The 26,842-nt window shown below is 41.5% G+C and overlaps 1 protein-coding gene across 16 annotated transcripts in view; it reads left to right on the top strand.

The window, feature by feature from the left end:
• The window catches only part of KCNMA1 (potassium calcium-activated channel subfamily M alpha 1), a 775,994-nt gene that overhangs the window by 735,854 nt on the left and 13,298 nt on the right, over positions 1–26,842 (top strand). For 11 of the 16 annotated variants that reach the window (XR_014249397.1, XM_082408750.1, XM_082408752.1 and 8 more), the window contains 4 exons: positions 4,365–4,495; positions 19,849–20,043; positions 22,073–22,191; positions 24,101–24,325. Coding sequence is in view for 15 of the 16 variants with exons in the window: in XM_082408750.1 (XP_082264876.1) it covers positions 4,365–4,495; positions 19,849–20,043; positions 22,073–22,191; positions 24,101–24,325 (670 nt within the window). In the remaining variant the exon portion in view is untranslated. Of the gene's footprint in view, positions 1–351; positions 433–4,364; positions 4,496–19,848; positions 20,044–22,072; positions 22,192–24,100; positions 26,765–26,842 lie in introns of those variants that run through there. The other 5 variants (XM_082408745.1, XM_082408748.1, XM_082408747.1 and 2 more) reach the window with 3 other exon arrangements.

Here is a 26,842-nt window from a genome sequence, read left to right as displayed (position 1 = left end):
AACATTGGGCTAATATTTGATAATTTTACATTTCATCTATTCTAGTTGAACTTTTCAGCTAAAGGCCATTTTCAGTGACTGCCGCTCTGGTCCAAAAAATGATGGGGTTTTGAGGGCCATGATCATTGGCCAGTGGGATCCAGCTTTTAACCTGGCCATGGCACTCCCTGCTACTATTTGTGAATTTGCAAAACTGCTGCGTGGTCTCTTCCCCCGAAGATAAACACTAACTACCTGTGGTCCTGGGTCCCTTTACTTTAGAATGTCTCCTCTGTTATTCCCTCACTCTTTTCTTTTTCTGTACTTTCCTCCACTCCCTTTCCCCAACCCTTAACTGCTGTATCCCATTAGCTAAACCTGGCAAGTTGCCTTTGGTATCTGTCAATCAGGAAAAAAACAGTGGGACGCACATTCTAATGATAACTGAACTGGGTAAGAAGCACTGTTTTCTTTCACATCAGTATCTCCTTTTGTTTTGTGGTTCGTGTTTCCAACTATCATCAGCTTGTTTTTTATTTCACCGGCTGTAACGGAAAGGCTACCCCATGGCACTGCTTTGAATGTGTTTTATTTGTGGCTCTGGTTGGAATCGACTGTCTTGTTCTGGCCTTCCTTAATGATTTTTTCCCCACACAGCATCAGTAAACCTTTGATCACACCCATCTGACCTGGCAGTTGTTTCCAAAGCATCTTTGCTCTAATTCATTTTCTTTGGCTTGGGCCTTTTTTTTTTTTTTTTTTTTCCATGTGTCCCCCTGCTCCCCCTCCCACCTTCTCCCTTCTATTCCTCTTCCAACACACTGTCAGTTTGACTGACATGTCTTCACAGCTCTCAGAGGAAGTCAAAGGAGAAATATAAAAATTTTAAGATAAGAAACCTAAGACGGTGCCTTCCCTCCAGCTGTTTATTTTCCTTTATTCTGACTTTATTTGCCTTTTTTTTTTTTTTTTCCTACTCAGCCCTTTCTCAGAAGCTCTGGTTCTGAAGCCATAAAAGCAGCCAGCTCATAGGGGACCCTTTCTTACTAAATCCAGGTCTTAAGAAAGGATGCAAAGGATGAGGTTAGCGGCCACCAAGCCCCAGCCCTGCACTCTGACCCCCCACTCCGCTGGCCCAGAGCCCTCTCTGGGAGATTCGGGGCAGACTCATCTAGAAGATGAAGGCCTGTGGTCGTGACGGCATTTGTCAGGCTCTTGCACGATTCCCCATGACTTGGTTAATAACTCTATGAAAAGCACCCATCAGCAGCAGGTCTCAGAACTGGGGACTGATCTCCTAAATAGAGAAAGCAAGCGCTGCTCGGTGGAGGGTAGATCGAGAGGTAGGGAGCGTCTGCCTTCAAATAGCTCACAAATGAAACTAACATGCCATTTTCTTGGCCCCAAAATATATTTCAAAATAATAGAGCAGGCTTTTAACACAGTAATCTTGCTTGCCAGGTGTCTGGAAACAAAGGAATAAATTGTCCACCATTCAGCCCAGCATTATTGTCGATGTAGCTGTTTATCAGGACAGATTCCCTCAGGTCAAGGATTGTCACACTATTTTCTGTTTCCAACAGTAGGACAGGTGTCTTTTTCATGTTTAGAGAAGTTGGCTAAAAGCGTAGGCTTCTGGATTGCTCTTCTCAGAACCTTAGGGTGGTAAGGGACCCAGGGAGCTTGTGTGGCCCAGACTTCTGCTGGGAAAATTCATCCAAACATCTCTGTCTCAGAAAACTTCAGCAGCATTTCAGTATCACCACTGCCAGGAATTTCTTTGTCTATTTGGAATTCATGCGCTGCCAGCTAACTGGGATATCTTTATTTGTGACTAGTAGAAAAGAAAAAGCATGGCGCCCCCAGTCTGAGGCAACAATTCAAGTATTCAGTTAGCATAATTGAGTCTCCTGAAGCCTTTGTCCCCCACCAGATTTCTTTTATGGGCTCAGAGAACCTTCCATGTGTTCACATCACCCTCATCTTCTGCCTTAAGCCCAATTTTCCTACTCGTCATACTGCCTTTAGCACTCAGACCATCATCCTCTGGCCACCTCACCTCCCCCTATCCCCACAAATATTTACTGTTTACCTACATGTTCTGAGACGTCTTCTGCATTACACTAGGCCAGTAAAATGCCTTTTAAAAAACACAGATGGCGCAAGGTCAAACAAGTTTTTTAAACTGTATAGTATATTCCAGTCTTCACGCACCTGGGGAGTTCCAATTGATGTTAGTGGGTCCAGGCTTCCTAGAAGTTCCACAAGAAGGAAATCTGTTTCAAGCTATTTAACCTGTTTCCCAGTTGTATTTGATCACAAACATTTTGGGGTGACTGTTTTCATCACCTCTTAGCACCCACATAATTACTGTCCCGTGAAATAGGTTTCGGGTAACACCGGCTGCTCTCCCTTTGAGACTAGGTAACCCAGAACCCTGGCTCCTGCCTTGGAGTTCTTTCCCAAAGACTCAAATCCCTAGCTGGCTGACATTCTCCAGTCATCTGTCAAGTCTACCAAACCCTCCCCATCGTCATGAGAAGAGGTAACCGACACTTCCTTTAGGCAGTGTCCATGTGTATGCCCTCCGCAGCCCTTACAGGTAGTTAAAGCCAGGTCCGTCTGCATCTCGTCCCAGGTTCACATTTTCCCATTCACAAAGCAGGAAGACTAAACTGTGGGCCACAGCATGCTTCTGGGTAAATGAAGGGAGGAGAGGAAAAGCTACCGCATGACCCTGGCAGGATCCCTGAGCAAGGCCTTATTTACGTGCTTCTGAGAGGGGCAGAGGGAAGCTGGGAATGTTCATAGTGTCAACAGAACATGGACTGAACGTGAAATCATGAGAGCAGCTACCACTTATCAAGGTGCCGGGCCAGGTTCACCAAGCAGAATCTCATAGGAGCCTCCTGTCAGCCTCAGGAGAGCTACTAATATTTCCCGCATTTTACAGAGGGAGCAACTAAGGTGTAGAATGATAAAATGCTTTGCTCGGGGGAGTTAGTGACAGGGCTTGGATTCAAAGCCCAGTTGTCAGATCCTGGGTGTTTTGCATTTTCACTAGCCTGTAGCTCAAGCACTGAGAGGATAGTGGGCACCCAAACATGATAAACGTTGGAAGAACAGAGAGCAAAGATTTTCCCCCATTAGGATCTTTCTCTAGGGAAACAAGATGGTGTCATTTAAAAATAATTCCATGCCCAGCCTTTTATCCTATTATCCTTTATTCTGCCTCATACGATAAACAAACAAAAGTTAAAAACAACAACAACAAAAAAAGAAGTGATCCCAAAAGTTCCTTACGGAAAAAAAAAAGTAAAACAGTAACTCCAGGAAAGAGAATTAGCTGCTGATACCTTTAGAAAGGAATCAGAAAAGGGAAACCTCATCTATTCTCTTCCTAAAAGCACCATAATTATTCCAGAAATCACAAGCGCTCATCTCCTCCCCCACCACACACTTTCCCCGCCATTACTTGCTCTGCAAAGCTGATAATTTCTGATGCCAAGATGGGAATGGAAATTAATTTGTCATTTAATTTTTAATAAGTTAAAGACATCTCGGTGACACAACCAATCAGTCTGCACGTGCGTGCCAGAGGAGTCCTTGAGGAATCCTCAGATGGAAATGAAATACAGCATCAAATGCTGCGTCTGCTTGAGCTGAAGCACGTAAAAGATTGAGCTGTTTAGGAGGGGAAAGGGAGAACGTGGGCATCCCCAAGCACCTCGGAATGCAGAGCAAATCTTCGTCAGCAAGCAGCCGGAGACAGCCAGGGGTTCATCCTTTATACTGAACAGGACTTGTTGGGTTTGGGCCTGGATTAAGGGCCAGACACCAGGCACGACCCAGACCCATCCCCCCCGCCCCGGGCAGGCTCCGGGGGGGGGTGCCGGAGGGTGGATTCCTTGCTATTTGCCTTTGCCATGCTCCCAATCTGTTGCTTTTCACTCTCGATAAATTGCTTTCTTTCCCTTGTGGCTAAACTTCCCATCCCAGCATGGCTACTCATGGCTCCTCATCCTTGAAATATGGCCATCTCTCAAAGGACTTAGCTACCAAAAACACGCTTCAGAGTGTTTTTCGTCACGATCTAAAACTGTACCAAAGAATTGACCAGCACTGGCCGCCAGCTCCACCAGCCTGCCGTGGAGTACGTCTGCTTGACGTCACTGCTCTCCAGGCCTGGGAACCTTGAACAAGCACCTCGGAGCAGTCCGTTGAGTCCCACCAACCCCCACCCTGAGCTCCATCAACAGCTTCTCCCATGCTTTTCTTTCCTTTTCAGTGACTTCAGTGTTTCTAAACCGATAGCCTGCTCTTTCTCTGACTCTGCTGCCCGCATGTGGTCTTTTGATCTAATTCTTACTTTACGCTTTTCCTAGTGAACGATACTAATGTTCAGTTTCTGGACCAAGACGATGACGATGACCCCGACACAGAGCTGTACCTCACGCAGCCGTTTGCATGTGGGACAGCATTTGCCGTCAGCGTCCTGGATTCACTCATGAGCGCGGTGAGTAGGTGGGGGACACGGGGACCCAGGGACAGAGCGCCTCCAGCCTCCCATGCATGAGGGGCATGGGCTGGAGCTTGAACTACCCTGGAGAGCCGAACCACACCAAACTTGCCGTCTGGAAGGGGATACTGATATTAATTAAATTAGCACACAGATAACCGTCTGATTATAAATTCTTGAAAGTGCAAGGAAGGCTATGAGTAAATATAGGTAAGCACTTGATGTGGTCTCGGGATCGGAGAAAGATTTCTCCAAAGAAAGAATATATATTTTATGTCAAGATCTGAGCAATAAAGATGGGAGATTTTATGGGGAAGAGAATCCCCCAAAGGACAGCAAAGGTAAAGGCCTGGTGGGAAGAAGGGGTACCTGACAGGCTCAAAGAAGGCAAAGAAAGCCTGGGTCGCTGGACCTCAGTGAGAGAGGAGAAGGGGAGGACAAGGCAGAGTTGGACCCACAGGACCTCGAAACCCATTTTCATGTTTTTGGTCTTTCTCTTAAGAGCAGTGAGGAGGCGTTGAAGGGTTTTAAGTTGGCAAGTGATGTGATCAGGTTTATGTTTTGAGGGCATTGCCTGGGCAGGTATGTGGAGGATGGCTCAGGAGGCAGGATGGCAGCGGGAAGTCTGAGTAAGGGGCTCTCGTAGCGTGGAGTAGGGTAGAGCCCTCGGGGCTGGAGGAAGGTGGATGGGTTTGAGTGGTGTTTGTCAGTAAAATCGAGAGGACTTGGGAATAGATTGAATATGAGCAAAGGCGGAAGAGGACATAGTGTCAAAGGTGTCTCCTAGGTCACTGCCAGTCACCGAGACTCAGTCCTGGGAGAGGCGTGGGTGTGAGGCAAGGCCTGGCCTGTTCTCTGCCCCAGTGAAGGGGCAGAGCGGTGGCAGAAAGAGGAGGGCGGGCTGGCCCAGGGATCCAAAGCATCTTCAGTTTCTTTTATAACTTGATATGCATCAAACAATCAAGGCATTTGTGTTTTCACTTGTGAGACCAAAATCAAATGACAATTAAAAAGTAGGTCCCGTCTTAAAGAAGCCATCTTGAGCTACAAAAGGCAAAGCAGACTAGAATGGGGATTATGAAGTGTTCCCACTGAGTGGCTTTATTTATTATATAGAAAAGTCTTTTTATTGGGGAATTCTCAACTTCACTCTTTTTATAAATACAGACATAGGCTGGATAAAAACTGACCTTTGGAGAAACCACAAAAATAGAGTTCTATTGAATCCATTAAAACCATAAACATAGCCCAGAGAGTTTTTATACACATATATTTCTTCAAATGCTTAAGAAGGCTATTCTCAAGAAAAAGAAGGCTATTCTCCTGCATGTGTTAAACAACTGATATGCTAATTATGCATTATTCTCATCTATTCATTAAAGCTAATCCCAGAAGGACCTCTATTTGAGGAAAGAGAAAACATAAAGCTTTTTAAGACTAATTTAGGTTATTCTATATTCCTGAATGTGGTCCAACTACAAGCATATCTTAGTGAAAAATCAGAATTATAGATCTAAAAATAAATATGAAACAACATTCATCTGAATTAAGGTTGACTGGGCTTCATGCCATCCCACTGCTTGCCAAGCCAAGGAGGAGAGAAAGCAGCCCTTACTGAAGGCCGTCTTGCTTTCCCAGGGCTCACGACCCTTCTGATGGTCTGAGGATACTGAGCCTCACCTTTCTACCTGCCAGTGATGTTGGGCTTAGTTTGGGCAAACTCCCTAAGCAGGCCAGAGGGCGTGATGGAAGCAACAGGAGGTGCTTATTCCAGTGTGTATTCTCTGTAATAGTCCTCGCAGTCTCCAGGTCCACTTTCAAACACATTTCTGTAATTCATCTCCTCAGAAGTTTCATTTTATTTCTGATCCTAATCAGACAGATTTCAGAAGACTGTTCTCACTAAAAGATGATGAAACAGTTTATAGTAGATTTTTTTTTTTTTAATTTATTTTTGGCTGTGTTGGGTCTTTGTTTCTGTGCGAGGGCTTTCTCTAGTTGCGGCAAGCGGGGACCACTCTTCATCACGGTGCGCGGGCCTCTCACTATCGCGGCCTCTCTTGTTGCGGAGCACAGGTTCCAGACGCGCAGGCTCAGTAGTTGTGGCTCACGGGCCCAGTTGCTCCGCGGCATGTGGGATCCTCCCAGACCAGGGCTCGAACCCGTGTCCCCTGCATTAGCAGGCAGACTCTCAACCACTGTGCCACCAGGGAAGCCCTATAGTAGATTTTTTTCAGAACTCTAAAATACTCGATCCAAATTTTTAAAAATCCAAACTTACAAAATTGTTTCCACAGATCAGACATGCCGTATATTCCAGGTGGGGCCAGCTACATAATTTGAAAGCCTACTTTTTCATAAGTTACTAAGAATTTCAAAATGGTGACAGCAGAGCATTGAACCAAATGAGGGACTCTTCTGAGCGTGGGCCCTGGATGACAACGCAGGCCACACACCCATGAAGCCAGCCCTGGTTCCAAGGAATAAAACTGTTTTTAAGCACCAAAGCACTTCACCTCTACACAGTCAAGGGGGCACACTGTGGCCATGGGGTGGGAGTGAGTGGCACATCTAGTTTTGAGTTGCACTGTTCTCTCTACAACATCACTGTAGAGGGAAACTCAGCTGAGAAATCAAAGTGGATTGGTTTGACATTTTTTAAAAAATCTGTCTCTCATGTCCTTTGAAATGCAAACTAAAATGTTTGGGAGAAGGTGGCTAAGGCGTGTATGAATACAGCAGTCTGCTAGCAAAGCAGCACTTCTCAATTCCAGCCTGGGAAAAAGCGGTGTCAGGAATCTAGTAACCATCATTGTCATGATCAGCGGCAGCATCATTTATTGAGGGTCCAGAACTGTACAAAGCACTTCATTATTATTATTGCAGACAATATTATTTTGGACAATAATGTGAATAAACCTGCTTTAAGTGTTGAAGCAAGACCTATTTAACTGATCCACTGTTGTGACTTCTCAAATCATTACTCAAAATGCCTATCCAATTATTCCAGGCCTTGTTTTCATTGTCTAGGATAAACACATTCCACAGTGAGGTCTCAAATTGGGTCTGGTTCAACAGACCCAATTGGATCTAGACCTTCTGATTACTTGCAATTTCTTGGCATTCCACCCCAACCCTAATTTATGAAAAAAATAGGAGATTATCTAGTACCAAGGCAGTAAGTAGAAGGAACTAAAAGCGTTGGCGGGAATATAAATTGAGAAAGTGAGACTCCAAACAGCAGGAGCTGGAGGTAAGCCGCCATCTCAGGCATTCGCTTACAAGCAATATCGCTACATCCACACGCACATCTCTTTAGATGTCTATGATCTCCTTTTCCTAGCGCTCCTCCCCAAATTGCCATTTAATCATGTGTCTAAACACTCTCTGAATATTGTCCTTCATAACTCAACTCCTGCTGCTTACTGCTTCATTTGTGAAAAAGAATAATGTTTCGATTCATCACATGCATTCCTAGAACAGCTAGGGATGTTACAGACATGGCCTCCTGGCTTTTTCCTGCAAATCAACAACAGAAACACATGATGAGAGGGAATAATTATGCTTATGGGTATATGCCTCTAAGAAGAAGAACACAAGAAATGTATTTTTCAGAATGATCCATCTTGATGCTCATACACACATGAAAAAGATGAAGCCTCTTGGTAAAACTGGCACATGAGTATGTAGATTTCTTTTCCACACAGCACCCACTTTCCCCTACCCTCACCCCAGTCTGAGTTCTACCTGGACCCTCCCTAGAAAGAAAAAAATTAGTCAGGGACTCAAGAGCCAGACTGCTTGCATGTGGATCCCAGCACTGCCACTTACTGGTTGTATAACCTTAACCTCTTTGTGCCTTAGTCTTCTCATCTTTAAAATGGGAATAATAGTAGTACCTACCTCATAGGACTGTTGAGATGATTGAATGAGTGATTAGTGCAGTGCTTTGCACATGGCAAGCTCTATATGCATTTACTGTTATTAATCAATACGTTATTGGGCGCTTACTAAATGCCAGGCACTATTATTCATGCTGGGCATCCGGCAGTGAAGAAGAAAGATAAAGACCCTGCCCTCGTGTGGTTTGAACTGTCATTCTAGTGGGCAGTCACTACATAAGTGACAGTAACTATGTCAGTGGGTACCTGAATAATATCAGATAAGGATAACTAACTTGAAGAACATAAAATAGTTTGAATGGGTGTGGAGACCTATTTTAGCCACAGTGGTCAGAGTAAAGCTGTCTTAGAAGATAACTTGGAAGCTGACACTGAAAATCAGAAGAGAGCAGCTGGGGGTGAGGGTAACTAGCTTTCCAAGGCAGAGAGCTGGCCTCTCTTCCAGAAATAACTGAACTTATGTTGCTAAGACTGGAGAATAGGACCATCTGGAAGATGAACCACATGATTTACTCTCTTAACTGTACTCACATGAAGGGCTGAACCCTTGAGGTGCATTACCGAGAAGACTGAGTTCTCAGGCAGCCCGGTGCCATGTGACGTCAGTTACATAAACAAATTCTTCCTCTGTGGCTCTACTCCTTACACTCCACTCAAGAGCCACCATTTAGGCAGTGTAGCTCACAAAGGGACAGACAGTCCCTGGTCCACCGTGCAGCAGATGATCTAGCACCGCTGTCAGCATGGCAAATGGACTGAGAACATGCCACTGCTGTCACATCAGGCCAGGCAGGCCCGGGATGGAAAAGAAAATCAAATAGTTCTCATCCCTCATGAAAGAAAAATACTAAAAATAAAAATCTACACCATGAAAACTAGCAAATATAAAACATGGCAGCTATGACATGGAAAATGACAATTTTAGAGCAATTAGAAACGAAAGGCAAAGTGCCATTAAAGTTAAGGCAATGTTATTAAAAGATGTGTTAATTTTCAGTTAAATTTTCTATGAAAGACCAATTAGTTTAAAAGACTTGACAGCATTAACTGTGAAACATAAGCTCTGGTAATTATACTTCAAAAAAATGAAAAAAGGAAGATGCTCCAGCGTGTTGGAGACCCAGGCACAGAGGGACCTCCGTGGGCAGGCTAGATGGCGCTGCGGGCTCAGATTTCCCTGGTGTAATCTGCTGGTCCTTTCCCCAGCATTTCTGGGTTTCCTCAATGTCTGATATTCTGTCTACTTTACAGAATCTGAGAATCCCCAAAGTTTAGAGGCTAAGGGGTCACACATGTGATCTGGGCCAGCTCTCTGATATTAGAGCTGAGAACGCAGAGGCACAGGGAGAAAGGGATTTTCTAAATTGGTTGCACTGTTAGCTGGTTGTTCTTTTTATAAACAATCGTTTATTGAGTATTTGTTGTGCATTAGAATTACACAAACTATCTCATTTAACACTATCCTGTAATCTGGGTTTTGTTTTGTTTTGTTTTAATCCCTGTTATATGGATGAGGAGTCCGAGACCTAGAAAAGTTGGGCAACTTTCCTATTGTCATAGCTATTGAAAGGCAAAGCAGGGATTTTAAACTACAGCAGCTGAATTCTGAAGTCTGTACATAGATCCAGGGGTGCCATGTTGCCATACTTAGATGATAGGCTGCCCTGACCAGATGTGGAACCCTGACCTTAGCACTGGGAAGAGGGACTCCCATATTCCTTAGACTACACAGGTCTCTGGATCCCAGGCACTGAGCAGGACCCTGGAGAACTCCGTTCTCTTAAACTCCCCAACAAACATGTGACACAGGAACAGCCATTGCAAAGTCCTCTAGCCAAAGCATCCCTGAAGACTAGTCCTGCCAGGGTTGGAGGTTCTATGTGAGACTCCCTCACAAGGCTTCTAGCACAGGCATAGTGAACATGGGCTATGGTAGGGCACAGAAAAGACTAGCAGTACAAAAGCGTAGGAGGCAAAGGATCACACCTACATATTACAGAATTCTGTGTTTCTTCAATCTAGTGTTTCCATTAACCCAGAAAAGAATGGTGCCTTCTGGGTCAGGTGAGTTGTAGAGAGGTTTATTCTAGCTGCCACATCCTGCACAGGAATAGTCTTTGATGATTGGCATTTGACGTCCTAGCACCTGGTTTGCCCCCATGATGCTGAAACAGTCACTTCCTAGGCAGAAAGCGCTAGATGTGATATTTAATTGCAGACTGCTCTGTACTCTGTGAGTGGTACCCTGGCCCCATAATGAAATGTGTGCCCTCCAAAATGGCTGACTGGACATCCTTTTTCAGGGGAAGCATTGTCTTTCCACTGAGTTGCTCAGATCACAAAGAGACCTTGAAACATGCTCGGAGCATACCCATATGCAGTGCTCAAAGTACTTCCCTGCAGCTGAATATTGGGGCATCAAAATGGGAGCAAGAGTGCCCTGCTAACAGACGTCATTATTCTCTGCCACAGCAGGTACTGTGGCCCAAAGCACTGCTCCTTGATGCCTGCATGAAAAAAGAAAGGAGAGAGATCTGGGATATAGTCCCAGCTCAGGGGGCAGAGAATTGTGTTCAGTGTCATGAGTGGTTCCAGAATTTTTCAGGGACCTGTAACATGCTCTGACCCACCCTGAAATTATACCCCTTGGTGAGCAATTTTGAAAGTGACACACTCTTGGAGTAGCGTACAATTTCAGTCCAAACCAAGATCCAGGGATTAGTAGGTGCTCAATAAATGTCAGCGACTGATTGATCGAAAAGATTATGCTGTTTCAGTGTAACTGATTTCCACACAGAAGGGGAAACATGTTAAGGTCAAATCCTAAAGATCTGACGAAACAATAGCCTTTCATGATGACCTTCCTGACTTACCGTTGCAGAGCAGAACTTAGAGTGTTCTTTCTTTAAGAACCACTGACTGTGTTTTCCTTAGACAATGTGTTCATGTTCAGTTGGAAAATTTTGAAAGCTCAGATATATATAAAGAAGAAAATTTAAACAAACCATATTCCCAACACCCAAAGATCAGCATGGTTAGTATTTTGGTATATTTCCTTCCAGATGGGTAGATAAATATGGAATCACCCAGTTTTATATCTTGGTTTTTTTTCTTTTCAGAGTTAGTATTTTTCTCAGAGTATTTAATCATGTCATATTCTTGGGTATCACTGCAAGACCTCCATAGGACTTCCTGAGACTCAGACATATGGTTGTTCCAGAATCTATTTAAACATTATCTATTGTGGGGCATTTCAGTTTTTAATTTTTTTATTTTAACAATAATTAACCCTGTGATAAGTATTACTGTACGTAAATCTTTGAGCAAGAAGCAACTTATTATCTTGAGGTAAGCTTACTGGGCTTTTAACAAATGTGAACATGTTTAAAACTCTTGGTAGACATTGCCAGATTATCCCCCAGAAACAATTGTACCAGTTGCACTACCATCACTGGTGTGTAAATGCCATCTCTTGCACTTTAGCGGGCACTGATTATCATTTTCCTTAGGGGGCCCTTTAATTGTGTTATGGTAGTTCTGAAGTACACATAATTTCAATTTGTGTGTATAACCATGTAAATTCATATTTTCTTTTGTGAATTCTTCTATAGTTTTTATGCCTAAAAAGTGCTTGCTGAACAAGAGAACTCATCAGGCATCCTGAGATTGGTTAAATATTCAGCTATATTTTCATCAGGTTGTTTGTGGCTATATTTTTTGCCCTTAACTATTTTATAGCATTTACCTCCTTCTCCCCTCCCAACTTTGAGATATAATTGACTTATAACATTATGTAAGTTTAAGGTGTGCAATGTTATATGTATATATTGTGAAATGATTACAACAGTAAGGTTCGTTAATCCATCACCTCACCAGCAATTTTTGTTGTCATTGTTGCTGAGAACTTTAAAAGTCTACTCTCTTAAGCAGTTTTCAAATATTCAATATGGTATTGTTAAGTGCGGGCACTATGTTATAGTACGTTATGTCCCCAGAATTTATTAATTATATAACTGCAGTTTATATCCTATGACCACCTTCACTCATTTCCCCAACCTGCACCTCCTGCCCCTGGCAACAACCAATCTGTTCTCTGTTTCTGTAAGATCCATTTTGTTTAGATTTCACATATAAGTGAGAGTATACAATATCTGTATTTCTCCGACTTGTTTCACTTAGCTTAATGCTCTCACAATTCATCCGTGTTGTTGCAGATGGAAAGATTTCCTTCTTTTTATGGCTAAATATTATTCCATTGTATATATACCACATTTTCTTTACCCATTCATCTCTCACTGGATACTTAGGTTGTTTCCATGTCTTAGCTATTGTAAATAATGCCACAGTGAACGTGGGGTACAAAAGATATCTATCAGTTTGAGATAGTTACTTCATTTCCTTTGGATATATATCCAGAAGTGGAATTGCCAGATCATATGGTAGCTATCTATGTTTGTAATTTTTCGAGGCGCCACCATACTGTTTTCCATAGTGGCTGTATCAATTTACATTCCCATTAGCAGCATACAAAGGTTTCCTTTTCTCCACATCCTCACCAACGCTTGTTATTTCTTGTCTTTTTGACAGTAGTCATTCTAACAGATGTGAGATGATATCTCACTGTGGTTTTGATTTGCATTTCCCTGATGATTAGTGATGTTGAGCATCTTTTAAGGCAGTGGTCCCCAACCTTTTTGGCACCAGAGACCGGTTTCATGGAGGACAGTTTTTCCACAGATGGGGGCGGGGGGTGGGGTGGAGGGATGGTTCAGGCGGTAACGTGAGCGATGGGGAGCGGCAGATGAAGCTTCGCTCGCTTGCCCGCCACTCACCTCCTGCTGTGCGACTCGGTTCCTAACAGGCTGCAGAGGGGTACTGGTGCACGGCCCGGGGGTTGGGGACCCCTGTTTTAACGTAACTGTTGGCCATTTGAATATCTTCTTTGGAAAAATGTCTATTCAGTTCCTTTGCCCATTTTTTAATCAAATTTTGGGGATTTTTTTGCTACTGAGTTGTATAAATTCCATTTACTGCCTTTTTTAGAAATTTAGAATAAATATATTTTCATAGTAGAAAATATATAAAATAAATAAAACTATAGGAAAAGATGAAAATCAGTCAGAATTCTATTACCAGGAATTAATCGCCATGTAAAATTTGGGGGTACTAAATACATAATATTTTTACATAACTATAACATAATACTATGTAATACTAAGTATTTAGTATTTATATAATACTAAATATTTTTACATAGCTATAACTATATCTGTGGGGGGTCTGCACTTTTAACATGAGTTTTAGATCATAGTGATTTTTGGATCCTGCTTTTTGAATATTTTAATGTTATGTCATATAACATAACATGCTCTGAAAGCATAATATTAATATCTGTACAATGTAAGTCACATAAGTGTATCATTATTTATTTAATCATTACCATATTGTTGAAAAAATTTTTTTTCCAGATAACCAATTTCCCCTAAATCATTTGTTGAGTAAACATCCCTTCTCCATGGTGCATTATGCTTTCCTTATCATATTAAGAAACAAAACAGCAAACTTTTTTGTAAAGGGCCAGATGGTGAATATTTTAGGCTTTTGAGAGCCATACAGACTCTGTTGAAACTACTCAATTCTGCCATTTTAGCACAAAAGCTGAAAGCATTTTAGTAAAGCATTTTAGTAAACAAGTGGGCATGTCTGGGTCTCAATAAAACTTTATTAAAAAAAACCATACAGGTGGCAGTAAGGATTTGGCCCAAGGCCCTGATTTTCAATCCATTCTAGTTGATCTTCTAATTTTTAATATTGCCTACAATGTTTAGTTATAAAATCTTTAATATTTATTATAATACCTCAGAGGACAATTTCATAAACTGTTTCCAGAGGAAATTTAGCATAATTTTATCAAGCTTAAAAACATATCAACTCACTAAACTCACTAAATATCCTCTTGCTATTTCATTAATTGATGCTTTATTATTTCATCCTTCTGTTTTTCTAAGATAAAAAAGAACAACAAAAAATTCTTTTAATACTTAGAATTATTTGCTGAAATGCTTTCATATTTAATAATAAAAGCATTTAAGGCTCTGAATTTGTCTCTGTAGCTTTGGCCTCAATCCATGACATTTTTATATGTCATTTTCAAATAATCTTTAATTTTTAATACTCTGTATTCTGAGTTTGATTTCCATCTTCACCCACAGTTATTTAGGATACTTTTTAAAAAAAACTTGTAAGTGTTGGGATATTTACTTTTGTACCTACTACTCTATTTATTTTTTAAATATAGACCATACAGCTTATACTTTATTATATATATTGAGATTTTATACTTTGGGCCATTGATCATACTTTGTAATTATTGTTTGGAAGCTACCTAAAATATTACGAAGTTTAGCACAGATCTACTAAATACCCTTATTACATCCTTCATTTCCTTATATTTCAGTCTCTGAGCTGTCAAAACAAGAAACACAATGATATTTCACATATCAATTTTACATATGACTCTCAGTCCATGTTTAATTTGCTATAATGACTAATTAGTTTTGCTGTTCATATTTCAGTTATAATATTTTCTCCATAAATATGTTATATATTTATTGTAATTTTTAATTATGAACATAGAGTTAAGTCACTTAACGTAATATTTAAAATTTTTCCCTTTAAATATACTTTTCTTTGCCTGTTTTGTTTTGTTTTTTCCTCTTTATCTCTGAGACACCAGAGTTTGATTTTGGTTTTGTGACTGGCTTCTTTTACTTAGCATAATGTTTGGAAGGTTCATCCATGTTGGAGCATGTATTAGTACTCCATCCCTTTTTATGGCCTAATGATCATGCATGGATATAACACATTTTGTTTGTGCATTCATTAGGTGATGGACATTTGGATTATTTCTACCTTTTAGCTATTATGAATAATGCTGCTATAAACATCCATGTACAAGTTTTCATATGGACATATTTTTTCATTTCTCTTGGGTATATACATAGGAGCAGAATTACTGGGTTATATGGTAACTTGTTTAACCATCTGAGGAACTGCCAAACTGTTTCCCTAAGTGGCTGTATCATTTTATATTCCCACCAGCATTGTGTTAGGGTTCTAATTTCTCCACATCCTCACCAACTCTTGTTATGATCTTTCTTTTTTATTTTAGCCATCCTAGTGGGTGTGAAGAGGTGTCTTATTGAGGTTTTGATTTGCATTTCCCTGATGACTAGTGATGTTAAGCATCTTTTCATTTGTTTGTTTAACATTTGTATATCTTTTTCAGAGAAATGTTTATTCAAGTATTTTGTCCACTTTTAAATTTGAGTCACTTTTCTTTATGTTCTTGTGTTGCAAGGTTTTTTAATATATATTTGGATACTAGACCCTTATGGGATATACGGTTTGCAAATATTTTCTCTCACTCTGTAGGGTTTCTTTTCACTTTCTGTACTTTGTGCACAATTCTCAATTTTGATGAAGTTTAATTTACATATATTTTTTCTTTTGTTGCCTATGCTTTGGGTGTCATATTTAAGAATCAGTTTTCAAATCAAAGTTCATAATGATTTACCGTTATGTTTTTTTCTAAGTGTTTTATAGTTTTACCTTTTATATTTAGGTCTTTGATCCATTTTGAATTAATTTTTGTATATTGTGTGAGGTAGGGGTCCAAATTTATTCTTCTGAATGTGGATACCCAGTTGTGGTAGCAACATTTGTTTAAGAGACTATATTCTTTCTCTGTAGAATGGTCTTGGCACCTTTGTTGAAAATCAGTTGATACAAAGTGTATGAGTTTATTTCTGGACTCTCAATTTGATTCCCATAGTCCATGTCTATCCTTATGGCAATTCCATACTCTCTTGATTATAGTAGCTTTGTAGTATATTTTAAAATCAGGAAGTGTGAGTCCTCCAACTTTGTTTTTCCTTTTCAGGATGGTGTGGTTATTTGGGTGTGCTTGCAATTTCACATGAATTTTAAAATCAGTTTTTCCATTTCTATAAAAATGGTCTTTGGGGTTTTGATAGCGATTGCATTGACTCTGTAGATTGTTTGGGGGAGTATTGCCATCTTAAGAATGCTAAGTCTTCCAATCCATGAAGTTGAGATGTCTTTCCATTTATTTAGATTTTCTTTAATTTATTTCAACTATATTTTGTAGTTTCCAGTGTACCAATCTTGAACCTCCTAAATTTATTCCTAAGTAGTCCATTCTTTGTGAAACTATTATAATGAGAATTGTTTTTTTTTTTTTTTAAGAAATTCACGTTCTTTTATTTATTTATTTATTTATTTATTTATTTATTTATTTATGACTGTGTTGAGTCCTCGTTTCTGTGCGAGGGCTTTCTCCAGTTGCGGCAAGTGGGGACCACTCTTCATCGCGGTGCGTGGGCCTCTCACCATCGCGGCCTCTCTTGTTGCAGAGCACAGGCTCCAGACGCGCAGGCTCAGTAATTGTGGCTCACGGGCCCAGTTGCTCCATGACATGTGGGATCCTCCCAGACCAGGGCTCGAACCCGTGTCCCCTGCATTGGCAGGCAGATTCTCAACGACTGCGCCACCAGGGAAGCCCCAATGAGAATTGTTTTAATTTAATTGTCTTAATTTCATTCTTATATTGTTCATTGCAAGTACATAGATACACATGATTTTTGTGTATTGTTTTTTGTATCCTGCAACCTTGCTGAACTCATTTATTACCTATAATATCATTTTAGTGGATTCTTTAGGATTTTCTATTTACAAGATCATGTCTTCTGTGGATAGAGATAGTTTTACATCTTCATTTTTGATATGGATAACTTTATTTCTTTCTAGCTCTGGCTAAGACCTCTAGTGCTATGTTGAATAGAAGCAGTGAGAGTTGGCTTCCTGGTCTTCTTCTTGATCTAAAGAGAAGGCGTCCAGCCTTTCACCAATAAATCTGACGTTAGCTGTGGGTTTTTAATATATGCCCTTTATCAGGTTGAGGAAATTCCCTTTCACTCCTGGTTTGTTGAGTGTGTTTATCATGAAAAAACATTGGATTCTTTTTAACCATTTTTTTTATTGCGTTCACTTTAATTTCAATATCTTACATTTGAAAATAATTGAATAAGTTGTATGAAGTCAGCTTTCTTACCATCTGATCTTTTACATGTTATAGATACTCTATATTTTTTTAAAATTGATTTTTATTCTAAAACAAATGCTTCCTAAATTTTTCTTTTACGTCTTCCAGTAACTATTTAACCAATCAAAAGAATGCTTTTCCTTTATATCTTAAATGCTGTCGCTCCCTTTTAAAAAATATTTATATTGGCTCTTTCTTTCTCTCTGTACATCGGAGCAAGGAGAGGTCTGTTTTTCAGTGTACGAGGTTGTGAATGTTCTGCCGTCCACATTTCGTGCCAGTGTACTCCTCCCTGGGTGTTGATCTAGAAGGGCAATTATAGCACGAAGGCCTTTGTCACAGTTTTGTGTCCAGCACTCCTTCATTTAATGTGCTGCAGAGCTGGGGTCGGGGGGTGGTCTTCTGCTTCTGATGATGGGCTGTTGGACTATAGGGAAGGGGATTTACCTCTGAAGACTTTGGGAAATGTTTTTACATGTGCCCTGAACCAGCCTCCACGAGAGTTCACCTGTGGTGGCCAGTCCTGTGGAGGCTGTCACAGTCCAGGATGCAGTCCCCCTTGACCCTCACTGGGCCTTTGCTCAGTCTAAATGGGGTCTTGTCATGGAGGCAGCCTGAGAAGTGCAGATTCAAGGGTAAAATGAATGGCCTCGGTTTGCACCACCCCCCTCTCCCTGCCACCACCAACCCACCAAAAAAAGCCAGAAAAAATTTTTTAAAAGGGAAGATTGGGAATGGGTTGACCGGTCCTCTCCTCAACAAAGGCCTGAGTCTCTGATATCAGGCAGGAAAGTATTTCTCCGTGCTTCCTGTGCGTGAAGCACTTTTCTAAGTGCCTCACACGTATTGGCTCTATAGTCCTTATAACCACTCTATTATATTTTACAGATCATGACACTGAGGCACAAAAATGAGAAATCACTTTCCAAAGTCACGCAGCTACTAAGTGGTGAGGTCAGCGTTAAACCTCCAGCCTGCCTCTCCCCCCTTAACCGCAACAGCAACATTTCCTCCCTTACTTGTTCTTGTTCTGCTTCTCTGCCCCAGGGCATATCTGAGCTCTGGTAGATGATACATTCTCCTGAGGGTCTGACTGGTTCTGACTCACACTCCTAGTTTCCTTTGCTATTGAAATTTTGTATCACTTTGGGTATTTTTGTGAGTACTTCAGTGAGGAAAGTGATTCCAGCCTGGCTGGCAGCTATCATCTTAACTCAGAAGTCCTCATGGAATTCTTTGCATATAAACTTGATCTTAATGACAGTGCTTATTTTACGGATGAGAAAATCAAAGCCCGGAATGATTAGGCAACCTCCCCCAAGACATAGGACTAGTGATGGCCAAGCAAGAGAGAACTCATCCTTACCCCACTAGATTTTTGCCAGGTGAACTGTCCAAAAAACTGCTGAAGTTAAAATGCAGCTGTCTTGCCTAACCCGCTCCCAAAGGTCCATCCATCCTCAAAAGCCACAGGCAAACTTTGGCTTGATATTATTTAGCCTGTTTGATTTCTTCTTACACTGGAAAATGGAAAACAGACCCTTAACTGAGATTTTTCTCAAATTAGGCTGTGTGACAAATGTCTTTTTGAGCTCTTTTATTTGGCATCCTATTAATTTTTTAAAGCTCCCATTGTCTTGTTCCTGACAGACCTGTTATGTTTCAGATGTGAGACAAATGTACACGTGTAGAGGGAAACTTCTTTAATAAGCTATATTCACCTCAGACCACTGAGGTTACGTGAAGGCAAAAACACCAGGGGATCCATCTTGTCATAAATTGGTCTGGCATATTTAATTGACAGAGACTTCGGGTTTAGCCTGTTATCAAAGCATGTGATAAAATTGTTGAACGTGTGGCCTTAATGATGCTCTCGGCATCTCGTTCCAACCGAGAGAGAAGTTCTGCCATTGTTGCAAGAGGCAGCTTCCTGGCACATGGGTTACAGGAGCTCAGAGGCCGTCCTGCCTGGGTCGGGCCGCATTTTCTTACACACACCCAAGGTCCCTGAGCAAGCAGGAGAGGAAGCCATATTTACATCCCAATTAGCACCGATTATGATAAACACCAACCATTTCGACATTAGCCCTTAAATAAAAATCCCCTGAATCAGTTTTTAAAAGTCAGGCTCTCGTGGCAGAACCAAGTAGGAGAGAAAAGAATTGAATAATTGGAGGCTGCTGTCTTTTCACTTCCCACATAAAATTATTTGAAGAGACAGGCCAGAACTTTAAACAGGAGAGATCAAGGAAAGTTGTAATTTGAATGTCGGTTGTCATGACTTTAGGATGTTTGCTTAAAGGAACACCCCCTTCTCTTCCCAGACATACTTCAATGACAACATCCTCACTCTGATACGGACCCTGGTGACCGGAGGAGCCACGCCGGAGCTGGAGGCTCTGATTGCCGAGGAGAATGCGCTGCGCGGGGGCTACAGCACCCCCCAGACGCTGGCCAATAGGGACCGCTGCCGCGTGGCCCAGTTAGCACTGCTGGACGGGCCCTTTGCGGACCTGGGGGTGAGTTCAGGGGACAGAGGGCACCTGATCTGGCTGTTCAGGGAATGGCGGGATCCAACTGTGTCAGACAGTGACAAGCCAGGTCTCTGCCTTTGCTACTTTCTACAGGAAAAGAGCTGTAAGAGGTGATGCTTATGGCTTACTGCGTAGCAGGCACTGGGCTTTACATGTATTCATTCATTTTAATCCCCATGGTGACCCTTTGACGTAGGTTCTCTTATCAGACGCTTTAAGGAAACGGGCTCAGAGAGACTTAGGACTGGCCCTATACGAAATTTGCACTAGGGATCCTGGCTTCAGAGCCTGTGGGCTTACTGACTCCCCTCAGGTACCTTCTGCCACAGATGGGAGGCATCGGGGGTGGGGGGCGGGATCCAAATGCAGCCAAGGCTGGGAGCCTTTTCTACAGGTCTTAGCATGACTCAGGGCTACTTAACCCCAACTGCACATTAGTAGGTCTGCCAGAGTGCCTGAACCAGGCTGGTATGTGCAACCCAAAGGGAGACATCGGTCGCCTCTGCAGCAGCGGGGCCATGGGGGAGAGTGAATGGGTCCAGCCTCAGAATTAGGTGACCTCGGTCTGGAATTAGAGACATTAAAGAATCCACATGAGATGCTGTTGGTTTGGCCAGTGGGTCTACGTGCACATGATAAGCTATGGTGTTCTGAAAACCACCAGTGCTGGGGTCATGCCCAGAATCCTGGGGGCTGAGTACAGCCATCAGTGGTTTTTAAAAGCTCCTCGTGGGCTGTTGATTCTGAGGCTGGACCCAGTCACCCTCCCCCATGCCCCCGCTGCTGCAGAGGGACCCATGCCTCCCTTTGGGTTCCACGCACCAGCCTGGTTCAAGCACTCTGGCAGAAGTATGCAGTCTTGACCCTTATTCCCAGCCCGACTCCATGGATGCATTCAAGGGCTGGAGCCGCCAGTTTTGGGAGCCAGTAAACCCATTGTGCAAACAATAGTGCCACCCAGAGGGTCCAAATAGTGGAAAAGGAGCCAAGGAAAGGGTCACTTTCTCCATTTCTTCTGAAACCCTGATGCCAACTTGCACTGTATTTTAGTTTGGTTATGGGCAGGGATCTGTGCTAGACTGGGCTTTTTTAAAAGGCCACCTCCATAGCTAGTGGCTCTTTTCATCATCATTTACTCATGGATACACTTTAAAAGAATAAAGACTTGAAATAATGATAAGATCTGGCTCCTTTTGTGTTCTCTAATGTGATGCCCATCTGAAAATTTCGGTAACAGGAAGGACAGATGCAGTCACTTTATTCCCAGTGAGGTCGGCCTTCGGTGCCCTTCCTATAATAATATCTACCTGAAGCCAAGTGGCTGCAGGAAGCCAGCATTTCTGAGTGAATGAGTTTGCTTTCACATTCCGCATCAGGCCCCAGACCCTTGGAAGGTGACTGTGAACTGATTAGAACTGTGAATCCCAGTTATCCAGCCTGCAGACCTCCAGCTCCTGGGGAAACACATTCCCTTCCACCCTAGCCATCTCTGAGGTCTGTAAATTGTGCTTTTCACACAGTCCTTCTCTGAAAGAGTCTGTCACCATAGTACCTGGTGGGGTCTTTTCTCCTGGCAGTGATTTTCATTATCACTCGAGCAGTTTTGACAACACGGTCAGATCACAGTGATTACAGCTGAGCTGGGGCTAAACATCATCACCATTTTGCAGAGCTGGTTTCTTCTCCTCAGCTGAACAGACATCTGAGACCTTCAAGCTTACACCATCACTTAAAATAAGGAGAGGCCCCATCTCCTTAGAGCTCTCATCGCTGCAGATGGAAAACTAGAGAGAACCAGAGGAAAACCCATTATTATCTGATCCCCCAAAATCACCGGTATTGAGGTGTAGGCTGTAAACCACACTAACTTCTTCAGCTACGGTTCCTTGGTACAGACCCTCCGACTCAGGAGACACCGAAATGAGCTTTCATTAAAAAGCCCTTTTCTCCCCGGGACCTCTCCTTTCAGGCAAATAAAAATGCTTTTTCTCTCTGTTCTTTTGTTGACTCCCAGGATGGTGGTTGTTATGGTGATCTGTTCTGCAAAGCTCTGAAAACATATAATATGCTTTGTTTTGGAATTTATCGGCTGAGAGATGCTCACCTCAGCACCCCCAGCCAATGCACGAAGAGGTGAGTATGCTTCCACTCTCCCACCCGCAAGGCAGAGACATAAGCGCCCTCTCCTGTCCCCCACAATGAGGGCAAAGGTCTACATACACGCTCTCAAGGTGCAAATTACTCCGCCCACATTAAATCCATCACTGAGTTTGTTGGTTGTGGGAAGCTTTTTTCTTTAATTACTAATAGCAGATATAAAGACATTGTGGGAAAAATTCAAGTTTTATGGGATAGTTCCATCCATCACCTAATTACAGAAGTCTGAAGGCAAGCATGTCCTCCAAACTCCTGCTACTGGGATAATTCTGTTGGTACCTAATATAGAAATATTTCATATTGCTACTGTTTAAGGTAAATGGTTCCTTTGCTGTGTCTTAGACACCTATATATATATAATTTTTTTTATTGAAGTATAGTTGATTTGCAATGTTGTGTTAACTTCAGGTGTATAGCAAAGTGATTCAGTAATGTGTGTGTGTGTGTGTGTGTGTGTGTGTATACATATATGTTCTTTTTCATAGATACCTTATCTTTTTACTTAATGTATTTTTCAATTGACTTATTTTTACTTTTATATATGTATTTTAAAGAAAACTATATATTATTACCTGAAGCAGAAAAAAATAACATTTCATATATGCTAGCTATATTTCTCTAATATGCATTAAAGTACATTCATAGCAGCCTAAAATTAAAAGTACATCCGAGAATTGCCAAAATCAGTGTGTTCATGTAATATACCCCAGGAAACAATGCCCTAGAGATGAGTGTCTCTCAGACCTGCTTGCGTAGTAGAATCACTGCAGGTACTTTTTAAAAGTAGTCTGATGACTCTGACTTAACTGGTATGGAATGAAAATATGTAGTTTTAATGCCCAGAGATTACAGTTGAGCTGGAGTTGAGTAAAATTGCTGTACACCAGTGGGTTCTCAAAGTTAGGTGAAGATGAGAATCATCTGTAAAGCTTGTTAAAACACAAATTGCTGGACCCCATGCTCAGAGTGTCTGACTCAGTAGGTCTTGGGTGGGGTTGCTTAAGAATTTGCATTTTAACAGCAAGGACCTACTGTATAGCGCAGGGAACTATATTCAATACCTTGTAATAACCTATAATGGAAAAGAATCTGAAAAAGAACGTATATATATATACATAGAGAGAGAGAGAGAGAGAGAGAGAGAGCTGAATCACTTTGCTGTACACCTGAAACTAACACAACATTGTAAATCAACTATACTTCAATTAAAGAAAAGAATTTGCATTTTTAGGAAGTTCCCAGATGATGCTGATATGTCTGGCCTGAGGACCACCATTTTGAAATCCCCTGCTAGAAATGAAACAAAGTGATTTTTAGTTATGTCAGGTGTTAACCAGGGAAAAACGTGATCAAATTGAGGAGAACAGTTAAAGCCTGAGGGACACATAGGCAGGGAGGTGTTTTATATTCTTCCATTAAGTGAAATCCTCTACCAAGGTTGATTTTTAAAAGATAAAAAGGGAGGGAGGACTAAGATTTTGCTAGATCATGGTAAACAAAGATCCTGTGACATGTGTCTGAGATTGTGAGAACATTCTAGAATGAGAGATACAGTGCAGTCCTGGAAACCTCCTGCATGCACTCGGGCCACTCAGAATCAGAAGGGAACTTGATATTGTATTGAAAGGGGTACGTAGACCCCAGGAAGTACAGTTTGGTTCTCCCATGACTGGCGCTAATTCAGCATCTCTGCCAGGGCTCATGGCTGACTTCCTCTGTTGAGCTAAACAGAGGAAGAGTTTGTTCCACTTGGAAGATACTGTTTAAGGCCTTGGACCAGCTGGAAGTCCATCTCCCAGATCCTCGGGTAGACCTGGTTTGGTTCAGAGGTGAAATCTCCACCGAATTATCCTCATTCTATGACCTCTTTGCTCTCCGCGTCCAGGTATGTCATCACCAACCCCCCGTACGAGTTTGAGCTCGTGCCGACGGACCTGATCTTCTGCTTAATGCAGTTTGACCACAACGCCGGCCAGTCCCGGGCCAGCCTCTCCCATTCCTCCCACTCGTCCCAGTCCTCCAGCAAGAAGAGCTCCTCCGTTCACTCCATCCCATCCACAGCAAACCGACAGAACCGGCCCAAGTCCCGGGAGTCCCGAGACAAACAGAAGTACGTGCAGGAAGAGCGGCTCTGATATGTGTATCCACTGCCTCCGTGTGTGAAACTGTATCTGCCACTCATTTTCTCAGTGGGTGTTTCCAACAGTAACTTTCCCTGTTTTCCCCTGTAGTCCCCCCCACCTTTTCTTTACACATATTTGCATATGTATGATAGTGTGCATGTGGTTGTCATTTTTATTCCACCACCATAAAACCCTTGAGCACAACAGCAAATAAGCAGACGGACCAAAAGTTATTTATGATTCTAGGGGAAAAATAACCCTAAGGCATGCTCCAGACATAAATAGCTCACTGCAGGAATGAGTTCACAGATAAGAAGGGAGCGTTTGTGATCCACATCAGTTATGCAAAGCAAGTTTAGTTAATGTAGAAGAAAAGTTTATTCTGATGTATAAGGATTATCAGGGTGCTTTGGGTTTTCTTTTTGTTGTTGTTGTTTTTCTTTCTTTCTCTTTTTTTTTTTTTATATACACACAATAATATATACACACATGTTTATTTGAAACAAGCAACCAAAACATATTGGTTTTTTCCACTCTCTGGGCCGAAGTATCACGAAGCATTTGAAAGGCTTTTGCCATTTATGTAGATAATGATGAAGCACCTGCTTGTTAGAACATTGGAGATTTTTTTAGTTACTCACCAAGGCCTTTTGTCCCAGAGCTAGCTTCCTTTGGGAGTTCATATGAACATTTCTTCCCTTACTGTGGAGGAAAGAATAGTTCCCTTCGTGGAAGTATCAAATGCTAGTCATTTAATTGAAGTGAAAAGAGGTTTGATTGCATATTAAATTGTTATTCTGTCTCCTTATGCTGCCATATGAATAGCTATTTTTTTTCTCTCACTTTTGACATTTGGGATGAAAAGCCATATGTATCATAAATATCAGATGTAAGTCATTAAAAACTGCCTTCCTGGGACTTTTACATCTTTTAAAAGGTGAATTACTTACCTTATGTACAGAATAAATAATGCTCAGGAAAGAGCAAGTATTTTTCCACGCATTCTCAGGGGACCTTTTTACTCCCCTTTGTTTGATTAGTTAGGACCCCAATGCCAGGGAGAGGAGCAAGGGCTGGGGCCACGGTAGAGAGAGGAAGATAAACCCAGCGGCAGATCATGTTTTTCTAGGAGCCGACACGCTAAATAAATCAGAATGTAGGAGGATCAAGCCACAGTTGACTCAACAAAGACAAAAGCCAGCTACTACCTTCAACTGTTGGCACAGCTGCCTGATGCTGGCTCTCCCAAAGCAGAAAGCTGGTGGGAAAAATTCCTCATCGTCAATTTCTTTAACGTAGCCAATCCACTTAGGCAGGTGAATGACAGTCACAGAGAATGACCCCCTTGTCATTACCAGATGGGAGAGAAGAAAAAGAGTGCAACAGTGAGCCAAATACATTTTGGTATAATTATTTTTTCTTTCATTTTCTTTCTTTTTTTTAAAGTTAGTAAGCATGAGGGAAAAGGTAGAAAAATAACCCTTTTTTCAATATACAGTTGTCAGATATTTTATGCATGCAAATCATGCTTTAGGCAGTACAGTCGTTCTTAAAAATCGGCCAACTCCACCATGACCAAATTCTTGTATGGATGGACTAGCCCTGGGCTGCTATATACGTATTTGAAATGTTTACTTGAAAACAAATTCCATCGAACAGCATAGGGTGGAGGGGAGGAGAAAAATGTCACAGCTGTAACCATCTCTAAAAAGGTGTTTTTATGGTGAATGTTTTGGGTTTAGATTTTGGATCCCCTGTCCCCCCAAGCATGATAGTTTTGGAGATTTGCTTGCTGTGTAAATTGACAAGCACTTTTACTGTCAAAGTGGTGAGGCTCAGTCAGAACGTTCGTCCCCACACCCAAGACAGAGCAGTGCAGTGTTGCAGTCAGTACTGGGGTGGGGAATCATTGTATCCATGTATATTAAAAAGCCCTATGAGTGGAAGACTTTTTTCAAATTATTTTTGTCCCTATATATATTGATTTATATATTACATATAACTGTCTTTTTATGTATAACTATATATATATATATATACACACATATATACAGATGTGTGTGTGTGTATATATATATAAACACGTACACACACACACACACACACACATATCCCCTAGTTTTGGATCATGAAGAGCTCTTCATACGTTCTTTGCAAAGGAGGTTATAAAGTTATGCCCTCAGAACATTTATAACTATAAGAATGTGCCAGTTAAAGTGCTCAACAGGAAATATGACAGTTTAAAAGCATTGTAAAACTCACATAGCTTACTTCTCTCTCTAAAGTGCAACAAGGATGAATAGAATGGGCCAAGGTATGACAATTAATGGTTCTGCATGACCTAGCCACTGCTGGGGGTTTTCTTCTATAACGTTGTCCTTGTGAAAACTTTTGTGAAATTAAAAAAAAAAAGGAGTTACAAATTTTATTCTGTTATTGGTTTGTTTATTTTTATTTCTATTGTTCTGTTTGTGGTTTTATTTATTTATTTTGCTTTTTTTTTT

Source organism: Balaenoptera borealis, assembly GCF_965194805.1.
Source record: "Balaenoptera borealis genome assembly, chromosome: 10".
In the NCBI taxonomy this organism is placed as follows: domain Eukaryota; kingdom Metazoa; phylum Chordata; class Mammalia; order Artiodactyla; family Balaenopteridae; genus Balaenoptera; species Balaenoptera borealis.
The sequence above is the reverse complement of the archived record's forward strand: the minus strand, read 5'-3'. Positions and strand labels throughout refer to the sequence as shown.